The sequence below is a fragment of the Hermetia illucens genome, chromosome 2, assembly GCF_905115235.1.
Source record: "Hermetia illucens chromosome 2, iHerIll2.2.curated.20191125, whole genome shotgun sequence".
Taxonomy (NCBI): domain Eukaryota; kingdom Metazoa; phylum Arthropoda; class Insecta; order Diptera; family Stratiomyidae; genus Hermetia; species Hermetia illucens.
This window is the reverse complement of record NC_051850.1, coordinates 108,506,071-108,527,374: the sequence shown is the minus strand read 5'-3', so window position 1 is coordinate 108,527,374 and position 21,304 is coordinate 108,506,071. Positions and strand designations below refer to the sequence as shown.

The following is a 21,304-nucleotide window of genomic DNA, read 5'->3' as shown; positions in this document are numbered from 1 at the left end:
GCAGTGCACGATGATTGTTTATATTGCAGCATTATTGTGAATTGTTCATAGTAAATCCAATCGAAGCGCAAGTGTCTACCTGATTTCTTTGAAAAACTTGTTCAAACTATGTTCAATATGAATACACGACTCCTTCAATATGATGATATTTGACTCAGAATAATAATAAACTCAGATAAGACACTTCCAGTTAGCTTTGCTTTGTGACTTGCATATTTCTATTCAAATATTTGTTTGCATACATGCATCAGCTGATTGACTACTGATAAGAAACGTCACCCCTCTTATCAACAATGTGGCTGGTGGTTTGCTGACTTCGCGCAATTTCTTTAGGAAATTCTTGGTTGATTAGTGCAAATCATATCGTGAATTAAGGAACAGCTGGAGTTTCTTCTACTGCCATGTCCCCAACTGATTGGAAAGTGCTGTCGATTCAGAGTCATGTTGTACACGGCTATGTTGGAAACAAGAGTGCAACTTTCCCTCTACAGGTGAGTCTCGTTAACCCTAGAAAACTGCAATTTATTTAGGGATGGCAAGTAGTGTCCCCACCTTGCAGCTGCGAATTTTATCTATAGAAGCACTAAGAAAATAAAAATAATGGCAATAATGCCGATAGTCACACGTGCTGAATTTGACATCCGAAATTGAAAGTTAAGTCGTGAACGGAACTTGATATAAAAGGCCAGCCTACTATCAGAGTTTGCCTCTCAGGGGTCCACTCATTACAGTCAACCACCTGAAAAGTTTCAGAAAATTGTATTTCAACAAGTACTTTATATCGACCCAATTAAGGAGTTTTGTTTATTCAATCTCAGAAAGGACGCTTAATAAATAACTTGCTAGCCTCTTGCAAGCAACTCAATTTGATGGATGTTTGTGGTGCCTAAAGAACACATTATTTGCGATTACTTTCATTACTTCTTACTTCTAGCGAAACTTGTACGCTCATATTTCACCATTAAGTCCAGCTGATGAATTTCCTTTTTTTTCTAAACAAACAATTACGAAAAACTGCCACAGTGCGCGTTTGCTTAACCGCACTCGGTTTTTTATCAAGATATACATTGATAAAGTGAATGTACAAGTTTTTAATATAATAAAAAAAAAATGTTAATACTTAAAAACTGCAAGTTCCATAATGTGAAACGAAATTTTCTTAGCCACACTACAATTATCAAAATATCGAAATGTGATCAAAAGTTTTGAGAATGTTTTGTTAATTTTTTTTTAGATCTGTTTGGCGGTGAATTAATTATTTTTCGCAGTATGTTTATGTCCAAATCCAACCACTCTTGCAAAATTGTTGTTTTTATGGCCGTTACTGCTAAATACTGCCTACCATTTGCGAAAACAACTCTTGCTAAGATACCCCAAACACTTTCGAATGGATTAAGACCTGGAATTCTGGTTTCCAGTAAAAAATAGTACTAAATTGCTAAATTAATGCTTTTATTATCTTGTCAAGATATGAATTCTATGCTGTTGTTTATCTTTTGAATAACTGATTAGAACACCGTCCAAGATCTCCATATATCTTTTCATTTCGCTTATTGTAAAAGACAATTACAGTTTTCCGTAATAAGAATATACTCCCCATTTCATGATCAATGCAGCTCGGAAGTTACGGTTCAGTCTTGTGGGGTCATTTGCACGAAGATCCTGCCTGCGCTGCGCCCGTTGATTCCGTCTATATCATGTTTTTACTCATTTCAAAAGGATGTCATTATACCACTTTTCCCCTCAAGCCATATATATGATTTTTAGATACTCCAATCTGATAGCTTTGTGGGAGGATGTAGACTGGAGGTTTTCGCCGTTTTTTTTTCATTTGAGGTTTCTATCCACGCTTGGAATCTATTACACTCAATACTTTCTAGTTATTCTATTTTTCCTCCAAAAATGTTGATTTATCGGCGGCGTATTGTGGTTTTTCACAAATTTGAGGTGGAAGTGACGTATTTGCTTCCCACTTTAATAGAATTTTGTATAACTTTTCTCGATCTATTAGTTTGGAGACCTATCTTGCAATTTGAAGGTCTGGTTTCTTCTAAAACCATGAATTGGTTTTTTTTCACTTCTAGGAGCTTTCCTCTTAATAATAATAATCGTTAGCGCAACAATCCAATTAGATCAGCGCCTTGAAGTGAGTTAGAGCACTTCATTCAATACCGTAACGATACACTACAGTAAACTATAAAAGGCAAAAGGGTTTGACTCAGGTACTCATTCACAGCTAAGTCGACTGGTATCCGACGTCAAATCACGATATACGTTCCATTGCCACCAGCGAGATTTGAACAGCGCCCTTCCGTACGACAGCCTGGTGCTCTAACCACTCAGCTATCCGAACTAAAAGTATCCTCTTCCCATTTTAGTACTCCGGTTTTTTTTTAATTGAAATTATAAGCCTGAAGTAATCCTGAGAAATTGATTTTTCCGAAATATTTCCACAAGGCTGAAAGTTGAATTGAACCGACCTGACACTTAAAATTGCACTGCAACTAACAAAATTTTGAAATACCGTTATAATCTTCATGTTGTTGCTTAGAACATAATGTTACTTAAATAGAATATTAACGGCCGGCCTTTACCGTTGCTTTTTTGGAAATTACTGTGTGCCGCTAGCAAATTTCGCACATTGTATTATGTAAAGTTCATCAATTAATTTTGTTGAAAATAGAATTTATCAATTTAAAGGAAATACTATTTTCTAAGAAAAAGGTTTTTATTGAAATGAACTATGTAGAACCACATTCAACTAAGTCTTATAGCGGACTAAGAAATGTTTCTTCCATTTCGTAACTGAAATTTAACCTTTAAGAAAAATATTATATATAACACATATGTGTCAATATGTAGACCCTTTCCTGTAAGTAAAAGTGATCAGTATTTTTAAAGACCCGATGTTAAAATAAAATCGCAACAAATTCACTCAAATACTTAACATTGCTGGTTTCAAGGCAACTTCTAAGTGGCTAAGGTGGCCCCCAGGCTAGTAATATATGATTGGTTGGTGAATGTTTTGGCTTTCTTAAACTCAGAATACGAAAGTAGTTTTATCTATAACGCGGATGGATCAGCCATAGCATATCGGGACGACAATGAATCTGCGATAATAATGTATGAGCGAAGACTAACATTGCTTTTTATGTGCGAATCCCATGGGTCTGGTAAGTATATTTTTATGATCGGATGTGCAAAACAATGTCATTCGTTTAAAGGTAAGACAATCCCAGTACCATGTTATCATTGAAAGAAAGCTTAGATGAATCAGACTATTTGGAATCAGAGTTTATTTGACTGAAATGAAGTTTTTAAACAAAAAAAAAATAAAAAGCTTTTGCCTGTAGTGAACAACGCAAACCACCACAAGATAAACAAAACATTTAGCAATTTTAGAATAGCTTTTTGCCTCCAAATACAACCAGCCTGTTTTAGGCAATAATAAAGTGTTTTATAACATTCTACTGTGATAAAAAAGAAAGGTGAATTTGTTTATAAAATATAAATTCTTTATCTATTCTTTCAAATCAATTTCATCCCCTTCAAAGTAATCCCCGTCCGATAAAACTCACCTTCGCCAACGCGAAATTTTCAATTAAACATGGAAATGTTCACTTCAGCTACTAATGAATACCAAGTTCAGGCCCGCATCTAATTATTTTTGATAATGATTTGCCTTTACTTCAATTTGACACCAACTTCATTTTCATTCTGCAAAGAGTATAATATTAAATTCAACGACTTTAACTTTAACTTTTAGTCAATGTATGTATACGGTATTTCTAGCGAAGAAATTACAGAATTGAAATGCAACACCATCTCCGTCGTTTGTAGTAGTATTTTATTTTAAAAATACCGATATTTCGAGAACAACTTGTTCCCTTCTTTGGTGCCGGCCATCTACTTAATTAATTAATTAATTAATTATTGTTCCCTTTTGTATGATGTAAATCATCCCGATTCTCCGATAGAAAATTCAAACTCAGACGATTTCAATCAAAAATCAATCTGTGGAATTCTTTTTCAAAATTATGCATCATCATCAACGGCGCAACAACCGGTATCCGTTCTAACCCTGTCTTAATAAAGAACTCCAGACACCCCAGTTTTGCGGTAAGGTCCATCAATTCGATATCCCTAAAACCTATCTGGCGTCCTGACCTACGCCATCGCTCCATCTCATGCTCCATCTTATAGAGTTTCCGGACTGGATCATCCTCATCTATACGGATTAAATGATCCGCCAACCACAACCTGTTAAGCCGGATTTTATCCACAACTAGACGGTCGTGGTATCGCTCATAAATTTCGTCGTTTTGTAGGCTCATGTAGAGGGCAAAAAATTCTTCGGAGGATTCTCCTCTCGAACGCGGCCAAGAGTTCGCAATTTTTTTTTTGCTAAGAACCCAGATCTCCGAGGAATACATAAAGTCTGACAAGATCATAGTCTTGTACAGTAAGAGCTTTGATGAGACGTTTCGAGCGAAACAGTTTTTGTAAGCTGAATCACGCTCCGTTGGCAGCCAACAACCGTGCGCAGATTTCATCGTCATAGCTTTTATCGGTTGTGATTTTTTTCGACCCTAGATAGGAGAAATTTTCAACGGTCTCAAAGTTGTAGTCTCATATCTTTATTGTTTTCGTTTGGCCAATGCGATTCAATGTTGTTCGATCTTTGGTATTTGGCGCTGACGTTACCACCATGTACTTCGTCTCAATTATTGCCAAATTCAAATAACATTTGATATAATTCAACTGGCTTATTCCGCGATCATCTTGAACTGATATTATTGTAAGGAATAATTAGTCGCTAGATCATAGAAAAGTTTTACATGTGAAGCATTAAAATATGAACGTGCGATTAGCAAATTCAAATTAAGGAGCGTTCATTCGAAAGGAGATGCCTCAAATTGCGGAAGTCGAAATACCACTAGAGAAGTTCAAAACCTAGTCAACCACCTTTTACCTTGTCGTCAGATGCCGTCATAATAAGTCAGAAGGAGAATTACTCTCAATGAGCCTAAATTCTGAACCGATTACATACGCAAGTATTATGATAACCAAGTGGAAAATAACCACTTCTTTAATTTTTGTCCCGATCGATAGTGGAATTGCCTCGTCTAGGTCAGATTCGTCACTAACTGTTCTCGGTGGCGACACATCTTCGTGTCCATTTCCGCAAGACTGCGTTCATTGCCTTTGATAACTTGCCACCACTGAGAACAATAAATTTTGAATTTGAGACGTTCGTTTACACAAACGACGCCATATGTGGGCTCCACTTCATCCATGCGCAGTTTACCGTTGGCTGAGGGCATTGAGCCGAGATACTTAAATCGCTCAGCTATCGGCTAGGTCGCTGTCACTGGCAGTGATAGTGCCTGTTTCAATGGAGTTAGAAGTCAAAAACTTTGCTTCAGTCAGATTCAGTGACATACTATGCTTCATAATCAGAGTGCTAATGAGGAGGACAAAGAGGTTTGGCAAAACAGCGCTTCCCTTCGGTTTCGGTTATACTTCGAATTTTACTCTCTGGAGCAATAACACCCCCAATAGGATTTGACGAAGATTGAGGCGATCATGTATTCAGATAGGCTTAAATAATACATTTACAAGTCGGTACCTTTGAATGCGTGCACCTTTGGGTGCAATGCAGAGGGGATTATGCTTTGTGTTTTCAATGAGTAACCGCGCATCGAGTATTTCGTCAGTAGTTCCGAAATTCTTGACGAACCCAGATTGAAAATTTGAACGATGTCGCGAATGCGGTTGTCAGGAGTACATTCAAAAATCCTCATGATATGGTAATTTGAACATTCTATTGAACTCCCTTCCTTTTTCCTATGTTAGAATGCCAATTGCCAATCAGATGCTGTGCTACCCTCCTAAATAACACGATCAAAGAACTCGTTAAGTCAGTATTTGGTCCAAGCTCTTCACTCTTTATTTTCGGCTTTTAACAAGTCGACATAGACCTTTCGCTTTCCGAGTTTGTCGTGAAGATCTTTGTAATGTGCTGCTTTTTGCTTCACGGTCGACCAATTGCCAATTGACCGACGTTTGATCAACGAGAAACTTATGATGGACCTTCATTTGGATATTGACATTTCAAAGCCAAATATTCCGGTTGATGAATCGTTGTTTCAACGGTGATTTGGTTCGCATGCAGCAATTGACATCCGATGTTAAAGTGAGACGATCTTGTAAAGAACGTAATTGCTCTTAGTGACGGTGAAAAAATGTGAGAAATACAATGCTGGAAGATGAGACAACCGCTTGACAAACCATGTATTGACACGTTCGATACTCTGATTGCGTGTGGCAAACCGTTTACCTCTATGTCCCTTTTTGCCGCCCGCAGGGACGACATAGTCGTCATTACACGTTACAGACCTTTGTATCAAGTAGTTGTCACTCTCCTGTGGCCCGCAGATGATAAAGATTTGAATTATGGTCAGCTGAGATAATAGTGAGTTTCATCAATTGAACAAAAACGGGATTGGTTAAAACCATTATGAATTTGGTATATTATGGTATTAAAAAGCTGATGTGGCGGTATTCGTTTTCCATGTTGATAGCGCAACAGGCAATAATAGATGATTGAATGGTAGGATTCGCCTAGTGTGTTCTTCCTTGGCTTTAAGATTCACCTAGTATTACTCCCTGGCCCTAAGCTCAAAACGTCAGAAATGATAACGAGGAGTTTAAGAGTACTCCAGGGCTTGCGTGTCTACTTTCTTAAGTATTATTATGAAGATTACGTTAGGCAGTAACGCGTTTGAATTAACAGAGGTAAATTGAAGGGCCTGATTAGTGGTCTTTCTGCATATTTGGCGCTGAATTCTTCAGGTGCCTGTTTGATGGACTACCTGTTAAAATAGGAGGCACATTCTTTGGGATCGTTTACCAACTTTGACGGCAAAACGGTTAAGTTGGTTTAGTTTTAACCTCTCGATCTCGTTGCCCCTGTCTGCTTTATGCTGCCCCGCTATTATATAAGCTTATCAATTACACAGCATTAAGTAACTAATTCATAGTCTTATTGAAAATGAGGAAGGGAGGGGGCGAAATATTCCACAAAGGAATGAACAGGTGGCATACAACCCGCAAAGGCGGCGCAATGTGTGTTACGGATATCGCAATGTAGATACCTAATATAATTCTTGGGTCATCAGGGTTTGTATTCCGTATGCAGTATTTTTCGTCTTCAAATCTAGCCGCTGAAGCGAGAAAATTTAACCGAATCTCGGAAATTCTTTCTGCCAAAATGCATTTTGGAACCCCTTTAAATTCCATTCGTCCAAAAATCCAATAATATTCGTCTAAAAAAAAATCGCTAAAAAAAGGCATTAGTCAGATTCTTAACGCTGTCCCAATTAACTTTAGGATAGTTATTGAAGATACGATGATGAGCAGGTTGCAGATTAGAAAGTCTTATAATTATTGGGAGATGATCGGAAGATAACGGGAAACTGGATTGCCAATAAGCTCTGTTAATGAGACAGCAATAACTGATGAATGTACCTACAATACGAGTGAGAGTGAATCAAGACCCATCTCATCCTGTTGGTAAGCGAATCTTTGTCATTAAGACACCAGAAATATTCAATATCCTGGGTACATTGGTATCGGCTTTTAACTAGCCAATACAAATCTCCCTGGCAGACAATACTGCCCAGTTTCTCGTAACGCTCTTATAGCGAACTACTCAAGTAATACTTTACGCTTAATATTATTATAAATTTCAAAATTGGTCCGCATCTTGTCATCGAGAAGTTTCTTCTTCACTTTTACCAGAGTCAATTGTCCCGAATGATGAATTATTTACTAGACTTTTCTTGCAATCATTATTTGGTTCACGGCGAGCCGATACGCACCTTGTTCCGTGTTAGCTGTCTTTTAAGACGCACGACGATGATTTGGTGAAGCACAACTTCGCTCTTAATGACGAAAACGAAGTGACCTCTTGCTGTTTTTGCGTTTAATTACGTATTGACAGGCCGAGAGTGTCAGTGAAATCTACGTTCCGTATCCCTTACCTTTTACCTATGTGATCATTGAGGTCATCCGCAATGGTATGATATGTAGTCAATGTTAGACTTGTTACAGGCTTTTGTGTCAAGCAACAGCCAAAAGGTGCCTCGAACCAACGTGATGGAGAACAACTATTCTCTTGTTTTTTTCTTAGTCAGATCCAGTTAAATTCAAATATGCCTTAATATTTTGATTATTTGGTTATTTTTTTAAAATTTTTCAGCGGTAGCATTAAAACTTAACTACGGTTCCACTTCGCCAATCTGTTAGGTAATTTAAAGTCTCCTGCTCCAAAAATAATACGGGGTTACGATTATCCAGAACTAAATCCAATAGAATCGGAAACGGTTTCATGGCTATGAATCTAAGAAATGAAGAGGAATGGTTGAGGGAACTATACTGGGCGAGCCTACCAGGGATGTAGCAGTTCAGGGTGCTTATTGGGGGATACGAACCCATACGCACAAAGGATTCCTTAAACCTCACCAAAAAGAACCTTCGAATCATAGTGAGAATTCTCACTGGTCATTGTCGGCTAAAATATCACCTAGGGAAGCTAGGGATATCTACGGACACTGCCTGCAGGTTTTGTGAGGAGGAGGACGAAATCTCTATACACGTCCTGGGGCAGTGTTCGGCACTTGTACAAAGTAGGTCGAGGCATCTGGGAACACACTTTATATCAGATGCAAAGCTGAAAGATCTGGAAGTAGGGAACATACTAAAGTTCCTAACAGTTATAGGCCTGCTTGAGATACTATCATCAATAGGTACACTATAACCAGTAAAAGGGGCACAATAGTTCTTCAAGGACGCGGTGCGACTTTCCCTTAACAGAATAATAATAATAGAATCGTCTATGCAACTTTTGAAGAGAAAACTTCTATATTGTAAACAATGTAGGAAAGATGAAGAATGAAGCTTTTGGGATACAGGATTCATTACAGAACTTCACTTACCGTATTTATAGATATATTGTATAAATCCTGTATTTATTTCCATAACAAAAAAATATATTGTTAACCATTCTTCAGATGCGATCGAAACCGTATAGCCAATATTTAAAAAATTTTAAAAGTACTGGGCGCTCGCCCACGAAAGAGTAGTCCGCGCACTGAATAGAAGCGGTAAGTTGCTTCTCAACTATGTGCAGCCCGCCATCAAGTAGATGGTGGGCTAAGGACAAGCTCATCCCAAAACATTCTTCAGACATTTCATTTCTTAAATGAGTAAGAACATTTTATTACATATAATTTTTTTGTCTTGGCATATTCAATTTGCTTAATTTCAAGGTTACTTTCAGTTTTTTTCGAAAACACACTAAGCTGTTTAATTAGACATCTCATAAATGAAATAAAATATTTATTTCATATTTCACAGCTGAGAGGAAATTGCCTTAGAAATAGTAGATAACCATTGTTTACATTACTATATAATACGTCATTTCAGTAGGCCATTATCAAGAGTGATATCAACTGAGTTGTTTGTAATCTGTGATTACGATGATACTCAACATTCACATTTTTACAGCCGTTTATGCATCAAATAAATTCAAATATGTCAGTCGCCTCTAAAAACATGCTTCAGGGTTCTTCACTGTTGGTCTAACTCTGTTATATCAACCGTTACCAGTATAAAACATTGAAAGTCTTTATACAACCTGTATAAAAGAGCTGACAACACAAGTGATTTCAATTCTCTTTCATCTTTCGGTACAGAAAAGAAATGATTTTGGTCGCAAATTTTGTTTATATTTATTATTAGCGGCAAACTCTGTACCGCCTCAGAAACAATGAACAACCAAACCACTTGGTGCTGATTTTCATGAAATAGTTGCTGCAGTTCTTAAAGAATTGCCCTATTGATCATTTGGTGCGGATCAAGGATGTCCTCCATATTGCTCTTAAAATTGGGATGAATTTATGCTATACTTCTTAAAGCGGCTGCAAAGATCCAATTCGATAGTGATCGGTTAATCGAAGGCGAAGTCAAAATTACAAATTTACGATCACCAAAAGACGACGTAATGGTTGTGGTGATAGAGCGCTAGCTTCTCAGTCTCGTTGCCTTCGTTTCGAAACCCAGTCTTCATCGATGTTTGTTGCGTCTCGCTACTCTGAGCTTATCACTTGCACGACATTAGGTGTTATGATAGTGAATCTGAAACACAATATCAATGAAAATGGATGGACAAATACTAACAGCAAAAGGACTGTGTGGATGCTCTATACTCTCTATACTGAACAGGAAACCTACAGCGAAAGGAAATAAACTTTTACTCTCTCGAAAAGAAATTACCTTTAATATGGGATTGAATCTACGTTCTACGGTAATATCTGCTATAAATGATGTGATTTGAAAGCATTCTCTGCATTTCAATTAAACGTGTCGTGATTCGGATGTTTCAATGAATGCACTAGATCAGGTGACGACTGTTAAGACAATTTCACAAATTTTCCAATCGTATTGAAACACTGCTCGATTTAAATCACCACTTGAATCATTTTTTGCTGCGCATCGTGCACATCATATTGAAAACACGATCGAAAACATAAATCCACACCAGAATGATTGACTGGAAGAAAATGAACAGCAAATTTAAATTAAATTAAGAATGAATCCGCCTGGAAAATCAAACACGCAGACCAAAATCACCGATTACGCGGCAATGACAAACACCATAACCATTCATAATGTGCATTTCATCAAACGTAAATCATCTTTTTCAAATCAGTAAAAATCTTTAGAACAGAATCTGTTTTCGGGATATAAAAACAAGTCGGAATATCAAAAGCTGGACGCTTCGGGTATAAAGGTTTGTGTTCACCTTATGTGAGAAATTTCCAATGCATGTTTTTCCACTCATACATAGCTAAAAATTCAAACCATTCTTTGATATACTCGGTGAAGACGGTTTTATGGTTTCTTACCAATGCAGAGGCAAATCGTCAGACGCTGCCTCACCACTGCTCTGCGAGCAACGTAACCAAAGCGGCTCGCAGATTCTTTTTTAATCTAGAACACGACATGACTGCGAATTATATTGTGCGTAAATCCGTCCATATTTTCAAAATCAATCCTCAATCCTTAAACAAAATATCCCTTGATATATCCACCGTTCATATGAATTCATTTCATGCACTGATGGCGTTATACACGTCTTAGATAATAGTTGGATTGCCTTCAATTTCAATATAAATAATAAATTATAAATTTGCTTTCAAGAAAGAAATATAACTTAGTTGGATACTTTCTAGAGTACAGCGCATCCACCACACATACGCGCCATAGCGGTAGGTTGCTGAGAATATGTCTCACCTCTTTCTAGGGGCTCCGGAGAAGTCTACACTCCTCCTCTACTTTTCATCATCTGTGGTTGTTAGGGCTACCTACTCGTAGTTCACGTTAAGATAGTGAATAGCATAGCCTGCAATCGAGTTGTCTGCCTTCGTCATTGTGACACCTATTCACAACTTTCTAAACGACACGGCTATAGGTGTCTAGCTCGTACGCCAACAATTTTTTTTTTCATTTGAGATTGTTTGTCGAGCCAGAGTACGTCCCAAAAAGCTAGCACTCGATAACCGTCAAACTGAGGACTTTGGTTTTTTTCTATTTACCTTCAATCCGCCTCTCATACCTTCTTCTCTAAATTCAACAAGGCAATATTAAGAACGTTATCGATAGTAAGAAAAAATAGTATTGAGACAGAATTGTAAGCCTGTGAACTCCCCCTCTTGTCCATGCTCTGTCCCACAATGATCTGCAAGGCCTTAATGTGGTAAATATTGTTACGTTACTTGTTTACGTAGACTTGTATCACCAATTGGTACGTACTTGCTTTACTCCAAAAACCCATCCTATAACTTTAATATAAGCGTTTATTTGACACTACATTATAAACTGTATACTGTAGACAAATAAAGAACAATTTCCTCAATCGGTACAATTCGAGGTGTATTCATAACCGACGGGACCTGTTCTAACTCCAGAACTAAACTGACTCCGAAGGCGGACCTCTGGCGCGTTTATACCCCGCGGAACATTCTAGAAAGGCATGTGAACATTTTGCTAGAAAGATACTTTACGCCTTTGACAAGATCTCCTTACTAGCATTAGAATCACCAGTTAACAATTTTCCTAACTAAATGTTCGCCCTAATTTTATACAATTTTGGTGTCCTGGCTAACTGTTATTACCACGATTTAAATTGACGTCACACATATTTTTTCAAAAGTGATTTTGGTCACAATATATTTCAGGATTATCTTAGCTATTACCTTTGAAAGCGAAGTAAGCACGCGAATACTCCTTTTATTATCACATTCACGATAATTGTTTTACTTTGCGATCTTCATGATCATCTCGTTCCTGTCCACCCTAGTACACATTTTAGATTCCCAGGACTCTCAAATCAATAGAAGTAGCAGTTCTGCAAAAACTAGAAAGGATGCAAGAAACAATTCCACTGAGAGATCGTCAAACAGCTTTTGCGTGCATTGATGGGCGAGATCACAAAATGAATGCGGTATCATCAGCAAGTGTTGGTGAAATCGTTAACACCGTTGACTGTTCTAATCTTATGATGTTCAGTTAGAGCGTTCTTCCATTTTACCTGTATTTCGTCCAGTATGATATTAACAATTTGTGGAAGCAATAGGTTACTACCATCGTCTTCAAATCCACCTAACTTCTGGCCTATGCTGACGTGTCGACATCATGGAAGAACAAGCAGAGATGTACAAATTGCCTTGATCCAGATTGAGCAGCAGCACGAGACCTTAGGCTCCACGTTAATTAATGTAAGACGAAGAAAACAACATCAAATAGCACTAGTGATCTGAGAACGATAAAGACCGGAAAACACAACTTTAAAACCGTTGATAATTTCTCCTTTCTATGACAACCGATGGGTTCTTAGCAAGAACAATTGCGAACTCTTGGCCACGTTCGAGAGAAGAATCCTCCGAAGAATTTTTGGCCCCCTACATGAGGATGGACGATTCCGTAGCCTGCATAACGACGAAATCTATGAGCAATACCATGACCGTCAGGTTCTGGATAAAATCCGGCTCAATAGGTTACGGTGGGCGGGTCACTTAATCCGTATGGATGAGGATGATCCCTCCCGGAAAGTCTATAAGGGCAATATCTATGGTAGAAAAGGAAGACGAGACAAACCCTGCCTAGGATGGAGCGATGGCGTAGGTCAGGACGCCAGACAGCTTTTAGGGATATCGAATTGGTGGACCTCGGCGCAAAACCGAGATGTCTAGAGTTCCTTATTAAGGCAGGCCTGGACCGGATACCAGTTGTTTCGCCGTTGATGATGATGATGATGATGACAACCGATAAAAGCTATCATGACGAACAGCACGCATGGTTGTTCACGCTCAACAGGGCTTATTTCAGCTTATAAAAACTGTTCCGCTTGAAATGTCTTTCCATAAGGCTTTTACCTTTTACTATACAAGACAATAGTCTAACTAGTCCTCATGTATGATATTCCTCGAACACTAGGGTTCTTAGAAGGAAAAATTGCGAACTGTAAGCCGCCTTCGAGAGAAGAAACCTCTGAAGATTTTTTGGCGAGGATTGACGATTCCGTAGCCTATATAACGACGAAATTTATGAGCGATATCAGGTCTAGTTGTAGATAATATCCGGCTACAGTGAGCAGATAATTTAATCGGTATGGGTGAAGATAATACAACCCAGCAAGTCTATAAGGGTGGTAAAATGGTGCAATGGCGTAGCAACGATGTCAGACAGCTTTTATGGACATCGCATTAGACCTCGGCACAAAACCGGGATGTCTGGAGTTCCTTACTAAGGCAGGACTAGACCGGGTACTTGTTGTTGCGTCGTTAATGTTGATGAACAGATAAGTAGACGTTTGATTTTATGAATAAGCCCCGTATCACCCCTTGAAAACATTTCTTCTAATACCATACGGTCAACTTGCTCTATTGTATTGTGATGCTTCCTGAAAGCAAATGAATAGTGCGGCTTTAAATTTTGTATCTAATAAGATTAACAATGATTGATAAAATAATGGTTTCTATAATACCTTCGTTATTGTCGCAAAAAGAATTATCAGTCTGCACCATTTTATTTAGGTGGCAATACAATTGTAACAGATCAATTTGCGGGATTGAAGGCAACTGTTTCCTCAGGAAAATAGTAGCTAAATCTTATCTTGGATTATTTTTAAGGATTGATTTTCCAGAATGATGCTTATAATTTCTCTAAAAGATGTTTAAAAATGACTTAGCTTGGTGTAGATTAAAGATCTGGGACGTTCAAATGGTATTTGGGGCTCTATTGGTCCAAAAACTTCCTCTCGTGGGACTGCTCGATTTTCTATAACAGTTCTTAATGGAGACTCTGATTGTTGGTCTGATCTTCTCAGCTGCCAGCTGCTTTCCATAATGAGTAGAATTTCTGACTCCTGATTCTCTTTAAACACCGCTTTTAAGTAATTTTATCGTTTCGTGCAATTTGCCTCCCGCTTGGAGATATCTGCGTAGTTGCTATGCTATCCATGCCCGCCTTTTATTATATTAAAATTGTCGAGGAAAGGCTTCTGTGAAAACTACTTTCGTTATGTAATGTGATGATTACGGGTGAATAATTGGAAGATAGTTCAGAGGCTTGGATCTTATCTGAACAATAGACTGATAATATAGTAAACTTTCATATCTTGGCTTTCGATTAAATCATGGTACAGATAATTTTCAGGGGCTGATTCATATTATTCGACGGCAAGACTGGAAACAATTTTCTGCTGTGAATTGCAAGTAGCAGATTCACTGTGGCTATGTCGACGAATCGTATTCCAGAACGAATAAAATGGGAATGGCAGTATATCTACGAAGTGATCATCAGACCTATGTTATACTGCGGTAGTGAAACAAGAGCATTAACAAAGCAAAAAATATTAAATCCCTTTGAAAGAAAAGTCCTACGTAGAATATTCAGATACAAAAAGGAGCTATACGAAATCTACTATGAACCAAAAGTCTCGACCATGATACAACTATAAATGCTCATGCAATGTATGACCAGTAACATCCCAAAGGTGAAATTGAGGGAAGTACGCCAATACGAAAGCCAAGAAATAGCTACGGAGCTGCGGTCAACGCTGAAATACTAATAGATATAAGGAACTGGCGGACACAGTAATTCCTTCTTAAAACCATCTCCTGAATAAGTTTCAATTTTTGGTTCATGAATTTCACTGTTTCGAAGAAGGTTTAGTGTTAGTAGCTATTCTAGATTCATTTTAAGTATTTAACTTTTTTGGGTTATCTGCTGATGGATCAACTCATCTTGCGTGGACTAGATTTCAAATATTTAGGAAAAAATACGTAGGTTATGAAAACTAGTAGGTTCATCATGGATTACTTTTTAAGCAAATCGGTTTCACGATATTTTCAGCTTTTAGGCTTCGAGGTTGATGCTTTAAATTCTGTTCAACTTTCAAATCACAGAGGCTACAAGCATTCCAAAGGACAAATTTTACGTGAAACTGAGTTGGGTGAGTAATGATTGCTTCCAAGCGACTCATCCATTAAATTCACCTCCTGCGTACAAATAATATTTCATATGCTCTACATCATTAACTCCAACTGTCTTTCAACTCATCGCTTTTGTATATATTATAATAGATCAAATGTACTCTTTATGTTGTATTCTAGAGGTTTCGCTTGTTTCTTTAATTCAATATCGTTTCGGAATTTCAGCGGAATTATTTGATGGGCTTCGACAAAATGATGTTTTGAAGTATTATACACATCTTCTCACTGGTTATACTCTGAATGCAACGTTCCTACGAGAAATTGTAGCGATTGTAAAGTCTCTAAGAGAAGCAAATCCCAGCTTGATTTACGGTAGGTTTCGAGAAAAACTGTAAAGGCCAATTAGGTACTTTTCTTTATATTTTTTTGTACTTCAAACCTTTTGTTCAAGAAAGAAAGAACCCGTGATTCCAAACCTGGAAATAAAGTTATTTATGTTTATAATAGTATATTCGAAAGTATTCAGTGGAAAAATCAGGAGGTGGAACTGGTAATCATCTATTAATTCAGTTTGGTATTTTAACGTTAATAGAAGAGTTACATTTAAATAAAGACAAAATTGTCACTATCATGGATATCAAAAGCGATTTAAAAATTGTGATATTCTATTTTTTTTTAGTATGCGATCCAGTACTCGGAGATAATGGTCGCATCTATGTTCCTCAAGAGCTCGTCACTATCTACAAAAACGAGATTATTTCCATGGCTGATATCCTAACACCAAATCAGTTTGAAGTCGAACTGCTTACCGAACAAACAATCACCACAGAGGAGGACTTATGGGCAGCTACGAAAATTTTACACGATAAAGGAGTAAAAATTGTTGTTGTATCCAGTTCGAATTTAGGTTCATCCAACAATCTTAAAGCGTTTCTCAGTATTAGAGATGGATCGAAATTTTCAATTGAATTTCCTAAATTAGGAGACGGTACAGATTTCACAGGTACTGGCGATCTATTTGCAGCCTTACTTTTGGCACACAATGCACTACAGAGTGATCCTGTTAAAGCTTTTGAGTTGACAATCTCCACCGTACAGTCAGTCATTAAGAACACAATTAAACATGTACCTGATGTAGCAAATGGCACGCGAAAATTAACTTGGATGGAAAAGGAGTTGAAATTAATACAAAGCCGGAAGTTAATTGAGAACCCTACGCTGGAGTACAAAGCCCGGCCTGAATAACTATATCGTTTACGGACCAGAACAGCATTTTTTAGAAGTAGTTTTATTCATGTTGTCTTTTGTTGTGTTTTGTTGTAACAATATTTTTGTTAACTGAAAGAATATATTTTTCTGGATATATTTATATATATTTCTTCATATTTTTCATCATTATCTAGTTCCGGTGAACTTTCATAAAGTGAAACGAAAATGACCGATGATGGTAATTTCGAAAATGGTCAATAGCAAAGTGAACTCATTTAATGTCATGGTCGCAATCGGTAGTTCAAATCAAAAAAGGGCAAGATTAAAAAAACTTGAGAATATGCTCATAGATATGATGCAATATATTGCCTATTGCCGTTCTAGCATTTAGAGTCCATAAGAAGATTCACTTCCCGTAACACCCTGCAAAAGAACCAACGATTGCATGCATTCTATTTTCGGATTACTCGAGGGGCAATTTTCAAAACCGGGTTATTGTGCCAATGGCAAGGGCTTTTTGGGTTATAACCTATAGATATTTACCGTGTGAAAGCAACGATAAAGCAATGTACAGAGGCTCCAATTGTAACAAGAGTCTTCAGAAGGACCGCTTTCAATATATCAGCCATATCAGCTAAAAATTATGGTTCTAAAAGACCTAGCACTAAAGAATTATACTATTATACATACCTGAACAAATCTTCGAGAAGTGAACACGGATTTGATATTGAAATCATCCCAACCATTTCCACATTGTGGGCTCTCATGACCTAGAAACCACTTTTAAGTTCTATTTTTGATCCAAATTTCCCCTTGTAAGAGAAGAAACTCCATTTAATTCCGAAGGGACTTCATTTTTGTAATTGTAATGGAAGATTTAAATGTTAAGCTCGGCTCTAACAAAAACTTATGAAGTATGTAATAGGAAAACCAAAAGCATCTTTCAGATATGAAAAAAAACTGGACAATATGCAATTCAAAAGTTCAATAATATGTCGCATATCGTTTCGCAGTAATAACTGCATGACAGCGCTGAAGCATGGAGTCAACAAGCCCAAAAATCAGAGAAATCAGAGGCTGCAGTCATTAAACCCACAACTTTAAACATGAGGCCAACTGTATCATGAGAAAGACAAGAACGTAGACCCGCACCTGTGTTTGATATCATATTTGACGTCCTAATGTTTTCGTACGGAAGGTCGCGGTTCAAATCTCACTGGTGGAATGGGATGACCACAGTACCTGCTACAGTGTATTATAGTGTACCGTTACGATCTTGAATGAAGTGCTCTAACTTGAAGTGTGGCCCTAATCCAATTAGATTGTTGCGCCATTATCTCCATTCTGCTCATTACATAAAGACAAATAATAATAACACCTGCCAAAAACAAAGACAAATCACCTCCAATATCGCATATCGGCTAGAGCACTATACTAGACATAAACCAGTAAAATGGTTCAAACCAAGAAAGTAGTAGTAAGTGAAGATTGTAGCGGTATATCAGGATATGCAGTACACATCAGTCCATCGAATTATGAACGATCAACTTTTTTGAGAAAATTTACTATATCACTGGGTTTTAGATTGTGAAGAAGAATCAAAATATGCTGTCAGCCCACTACCTCGGGTGTGATGTTAGAATAGAACCGTTATTTGCCGCCAGTCACTTCATTCTGTCGAAAGTCGTATTTTATGTTGGTCGATTTTTCAATATTGTTGTGGTTTTTCTCGGGAAAATCAGGAATTAAGTTTAAAATATTTGGTTGGTGCACATGAAATGGCTGATTTGGCAATCAAGTGAAGTTAGTTGCGATTTTGCTGCATCAAACCACCACCAGTTGGCGCTGTTGGTGTCGGATAATGAAGTATAAATACTCCTACATTTAATCAAAGAGTTATTTCAGTTTTGACCATCATTGTGATAACAGTGAATAAAAAGGAAAAAAAGATGGAAACGAGCCGAGAACGTATACTTTTTCAGTATGATTTCAAACTCGCTCATAAAGCAGCGGAGGCGACAGGAACATTAACAGCGCATTTGGAGCTAATACGGTAAGCGAACGAACCACGTGACGATGGTTCGAGAAATTCCGTTCAGGCGACGTAAACCTCCAAAATGCGCCATAGATTGACAACGAGCTGCGTTTGCTAGTCGAATCCGACACACGTCAGTCTGTAAAAGACATTGCAGAGTAACTGGGCGTATACTATTCGGCAGTGTCCCGGCACTTACATAACTTGGAGAGGTGTAAAAGCTCGATAAATTAGTTCCGCATGCCCTTATGGAGCAAAACATGGCGCTTCGAATGGAAATTTCCAGTTCTTTACTCTCCCGCAACAGAAGCGATCCATTTTTGGACAGAATAGTGACACGTGATGTAAAGTGGATATTATACGACAATCGTCGCCGATCAGCCCAATGGATAGATGCTGATGAGCCACCGAAGCATATGACGAAACCGAGCCTCCATCCGAAGAAGGTAATGGTGACTGTTTGGTGGTCTACAGCTGGAGTTATCCACTATTCTTTTTTGACACCTGGAGAAACGATAAATGCACAGAAATACTGTGCCCAACTGGAGGAAATGCACCAAAAATTGAGTATTCAACGGCCGAGATTAGTCAACAGGGATGGTGGAGAACAACCGTTCAAAAGTTGAACGAATTGCAGTATGAAACTCTGCCTCATCCACCATACTCATCAGACCTTTCGCCAACCGACTACCTCTTTTTTAAGCATTTGGATCATTTTTTGGCGGAAAAACCATTTAGGAATAAAGAGGCCATCAAAATTGCCTTCGACGAGTTTATCGACACCCGGAAATTGGGCTTCTACGAAACTGACATACATGTTCTTGTCTCTCGCTGGGAGAAGTGCTTTGAATCGACTGGCACCTATTTTGATTAGTTAAATAAATTTTTGTAAGCTTTACAGTCGTTTGAAATTTTAGTACCAATTCGGCCATTGCATGTGCAACAACCTAATAGTTATTTGTGAGGTTTATAGTGTGCTTAAATAAAAGATTCAACTTGTGTCTCCTTTGAAAGAGTCAAGCTATATAGCGATTGCAATAAATATAGGGGTTTCTAAATCATCACCGCAAAAACACCACGTTTACAAATTTCAAAGGAAACATGAAAGGTATATTGTACACTGACGTTGATTTAAAAACAATAATTAGAAATGGTATTTGCAATGTACGTGATCGCACGAGAGATGTAATTCAAAGTGGGGGCTGGGTTACAAAGTATTAAATCTAAGCAGATGTTGGACTTCAACAATATTACACACATATGTCACTCAAATAATAAAGTCATGTTTTGCTAATTTAAATCGAAAATTTGTATCGCTGCCTAAAGCTGAAATTTTGCATATTTTCGTAGCGTTCATAATTCAATGGACAGACACTGTATGGAGATTGATGCACTTTTTTTCAACACTACATATTGGGGATCAAATTTGAAGCATTAGTTGCAAACCGCTCTTTTCGGCGTCTATATTTGCAGAAACGATATACAACGACCTTTAATACTTTACTTTGTACGAAAGAGTGTCTTATTTCAAGAGAATAAGGCGTGCACCTACTTATGGTATTATCAACGCTATCGCCAATTTCACGTTATTCTTTAGTTCCTGGATCCAATAAATACAATATCCTGAAACGGCGTCGCTGCACGTTCATCTTTCCCTAAATATTTTTTTCTGGTTTTTGTGTATTCATGTGTATGTGTACTTTTGGCAATTTGCAAAAGTGATAAGTAAGCTTCAATTTCGAACTATTATTTATTAGGATAAGCACCAAAAAACAACGCTAGTAATCCGACCGGACAAATAACAATACATTCTACAGGACAACTATCTCGCGGTGGACCGGTTACCGCTTCACAGAATGAAATAAAAACTTCCAAGCTAACGAGCGCGGTGAGGAATTATCTCTGCAATCTCGCATTGTTGACCGATTTTAAAATCAATTCGGAAGCAAGCACGCGAGAATTAGCCCTCCATGATCTTGATTTGATCGAAAAGTTGGATGTAAGCTAAATCTAAGAATTATTGCTTTTCTAATCACATCGCATCGTTTGGGTGTATGAAAGGAGTAATATACTGCGAATTGCTGCTTACAAACCAGTCATATCGTTTAGATAAATATCAGTTAGCTAAAGAAATTTGGCGACGCAACTCCAGTAAAGCAAGCGAGAAGCTCAGTTATCCACTTACCGTAGTCTATCTGATTCTAATATACATACATCTAAAGCGTTTCCTGCGAGGGAAAGTACATAGACCTCAAAACAATGGTCAACCACTTCTCCGGGCCACAGTCGTCTGTCTAAAATGACGCTGGCAGCTACGTGTATATATTTCATCGACTAATTCAAACTTCGACGAATTTTCTGAAACGTATCCAAACAGTTGACTGTTTTTGCATTTCTTGTAAAGGTAGGTGAATCAACTCTCTTTATAATTTGAAAGTATACTAAGTAGAAAAATAAATTTGCCGCTTCTTCAAACAATTATGGAAATAGATCATCGTGT

The 21,304-nt window shown here is 37.7% G+C and overlaps 1 protein-coding gene and 1 long non-coding RNA gene across 2 annotated transcripts; one reads left to right on the top strand and one right to left on the bottom strand.

The window, feature by feature from the left end:
• The first annotated feature begins 110 nt into the window (after nt 1-110).
• On the top strand, nt 111-16,931 carry LOC119649155 (pyridoxal kinase-like). Its single transcript, XM_038051166.1, has 4 exons — nt 111-491; nt 15,481-15,580; nt 15,786-15,932; nt 16,240-16,931. Exons 1-4 carry the CDS (start codon nt 402-404, stop codon nt 16,803-16,805), a joined length of 903 nt encoding a protein of 300 aa, XP_037907094.1. The 5' UTR covers nt 111-401; the 3' UTR covers nt 16,806-16,931.
• LOC119649157 lies at nt 9,636-12,789 on the bottom strand. Its single transcript, XR_005249096.1, has 4 exons — nt 12,656-12,789; nt 12,321-12,481; nt 10,339-10,615; nt 9,636-10,200 (listed from the first exon to the last, which is right to left on the bottom strand). It is a non-coding gene; the product is annotated as an uncharacterized LOC119649157 (long non-coding RNA).
• Nucleotides 16,932-21,304: the final 4,373 nt, after the last annotated feature.

What these genes read in the sequence shown, in the direction of transcription:
- LOC119649155 (XM_038051166.1), top strand. Translation starts at nt 402, where the DNA reads ATGTCCCCAACTGATTGGAAAGTGCTGTCGATTCAGAGTCATGTTGTA. An exon ending in GTGCAACTTTCCCTCTACAG is followed by an intron (nt 492 to 15,480) that starts GTGAGTCTCGTT and finishes CGATATTTTCAG; the next exon opens with CTTTTAGGCTTCGAGGTTGA. An exon ending in TTTACGTGAAACTGAGTTGG is followed by an intron (nt 15,581 to 15,785) that starts GTGAGTAATGAT and finishes TCGGAATTTCAG; the next exon opens with CGGAATTATTTGATGGGCTT.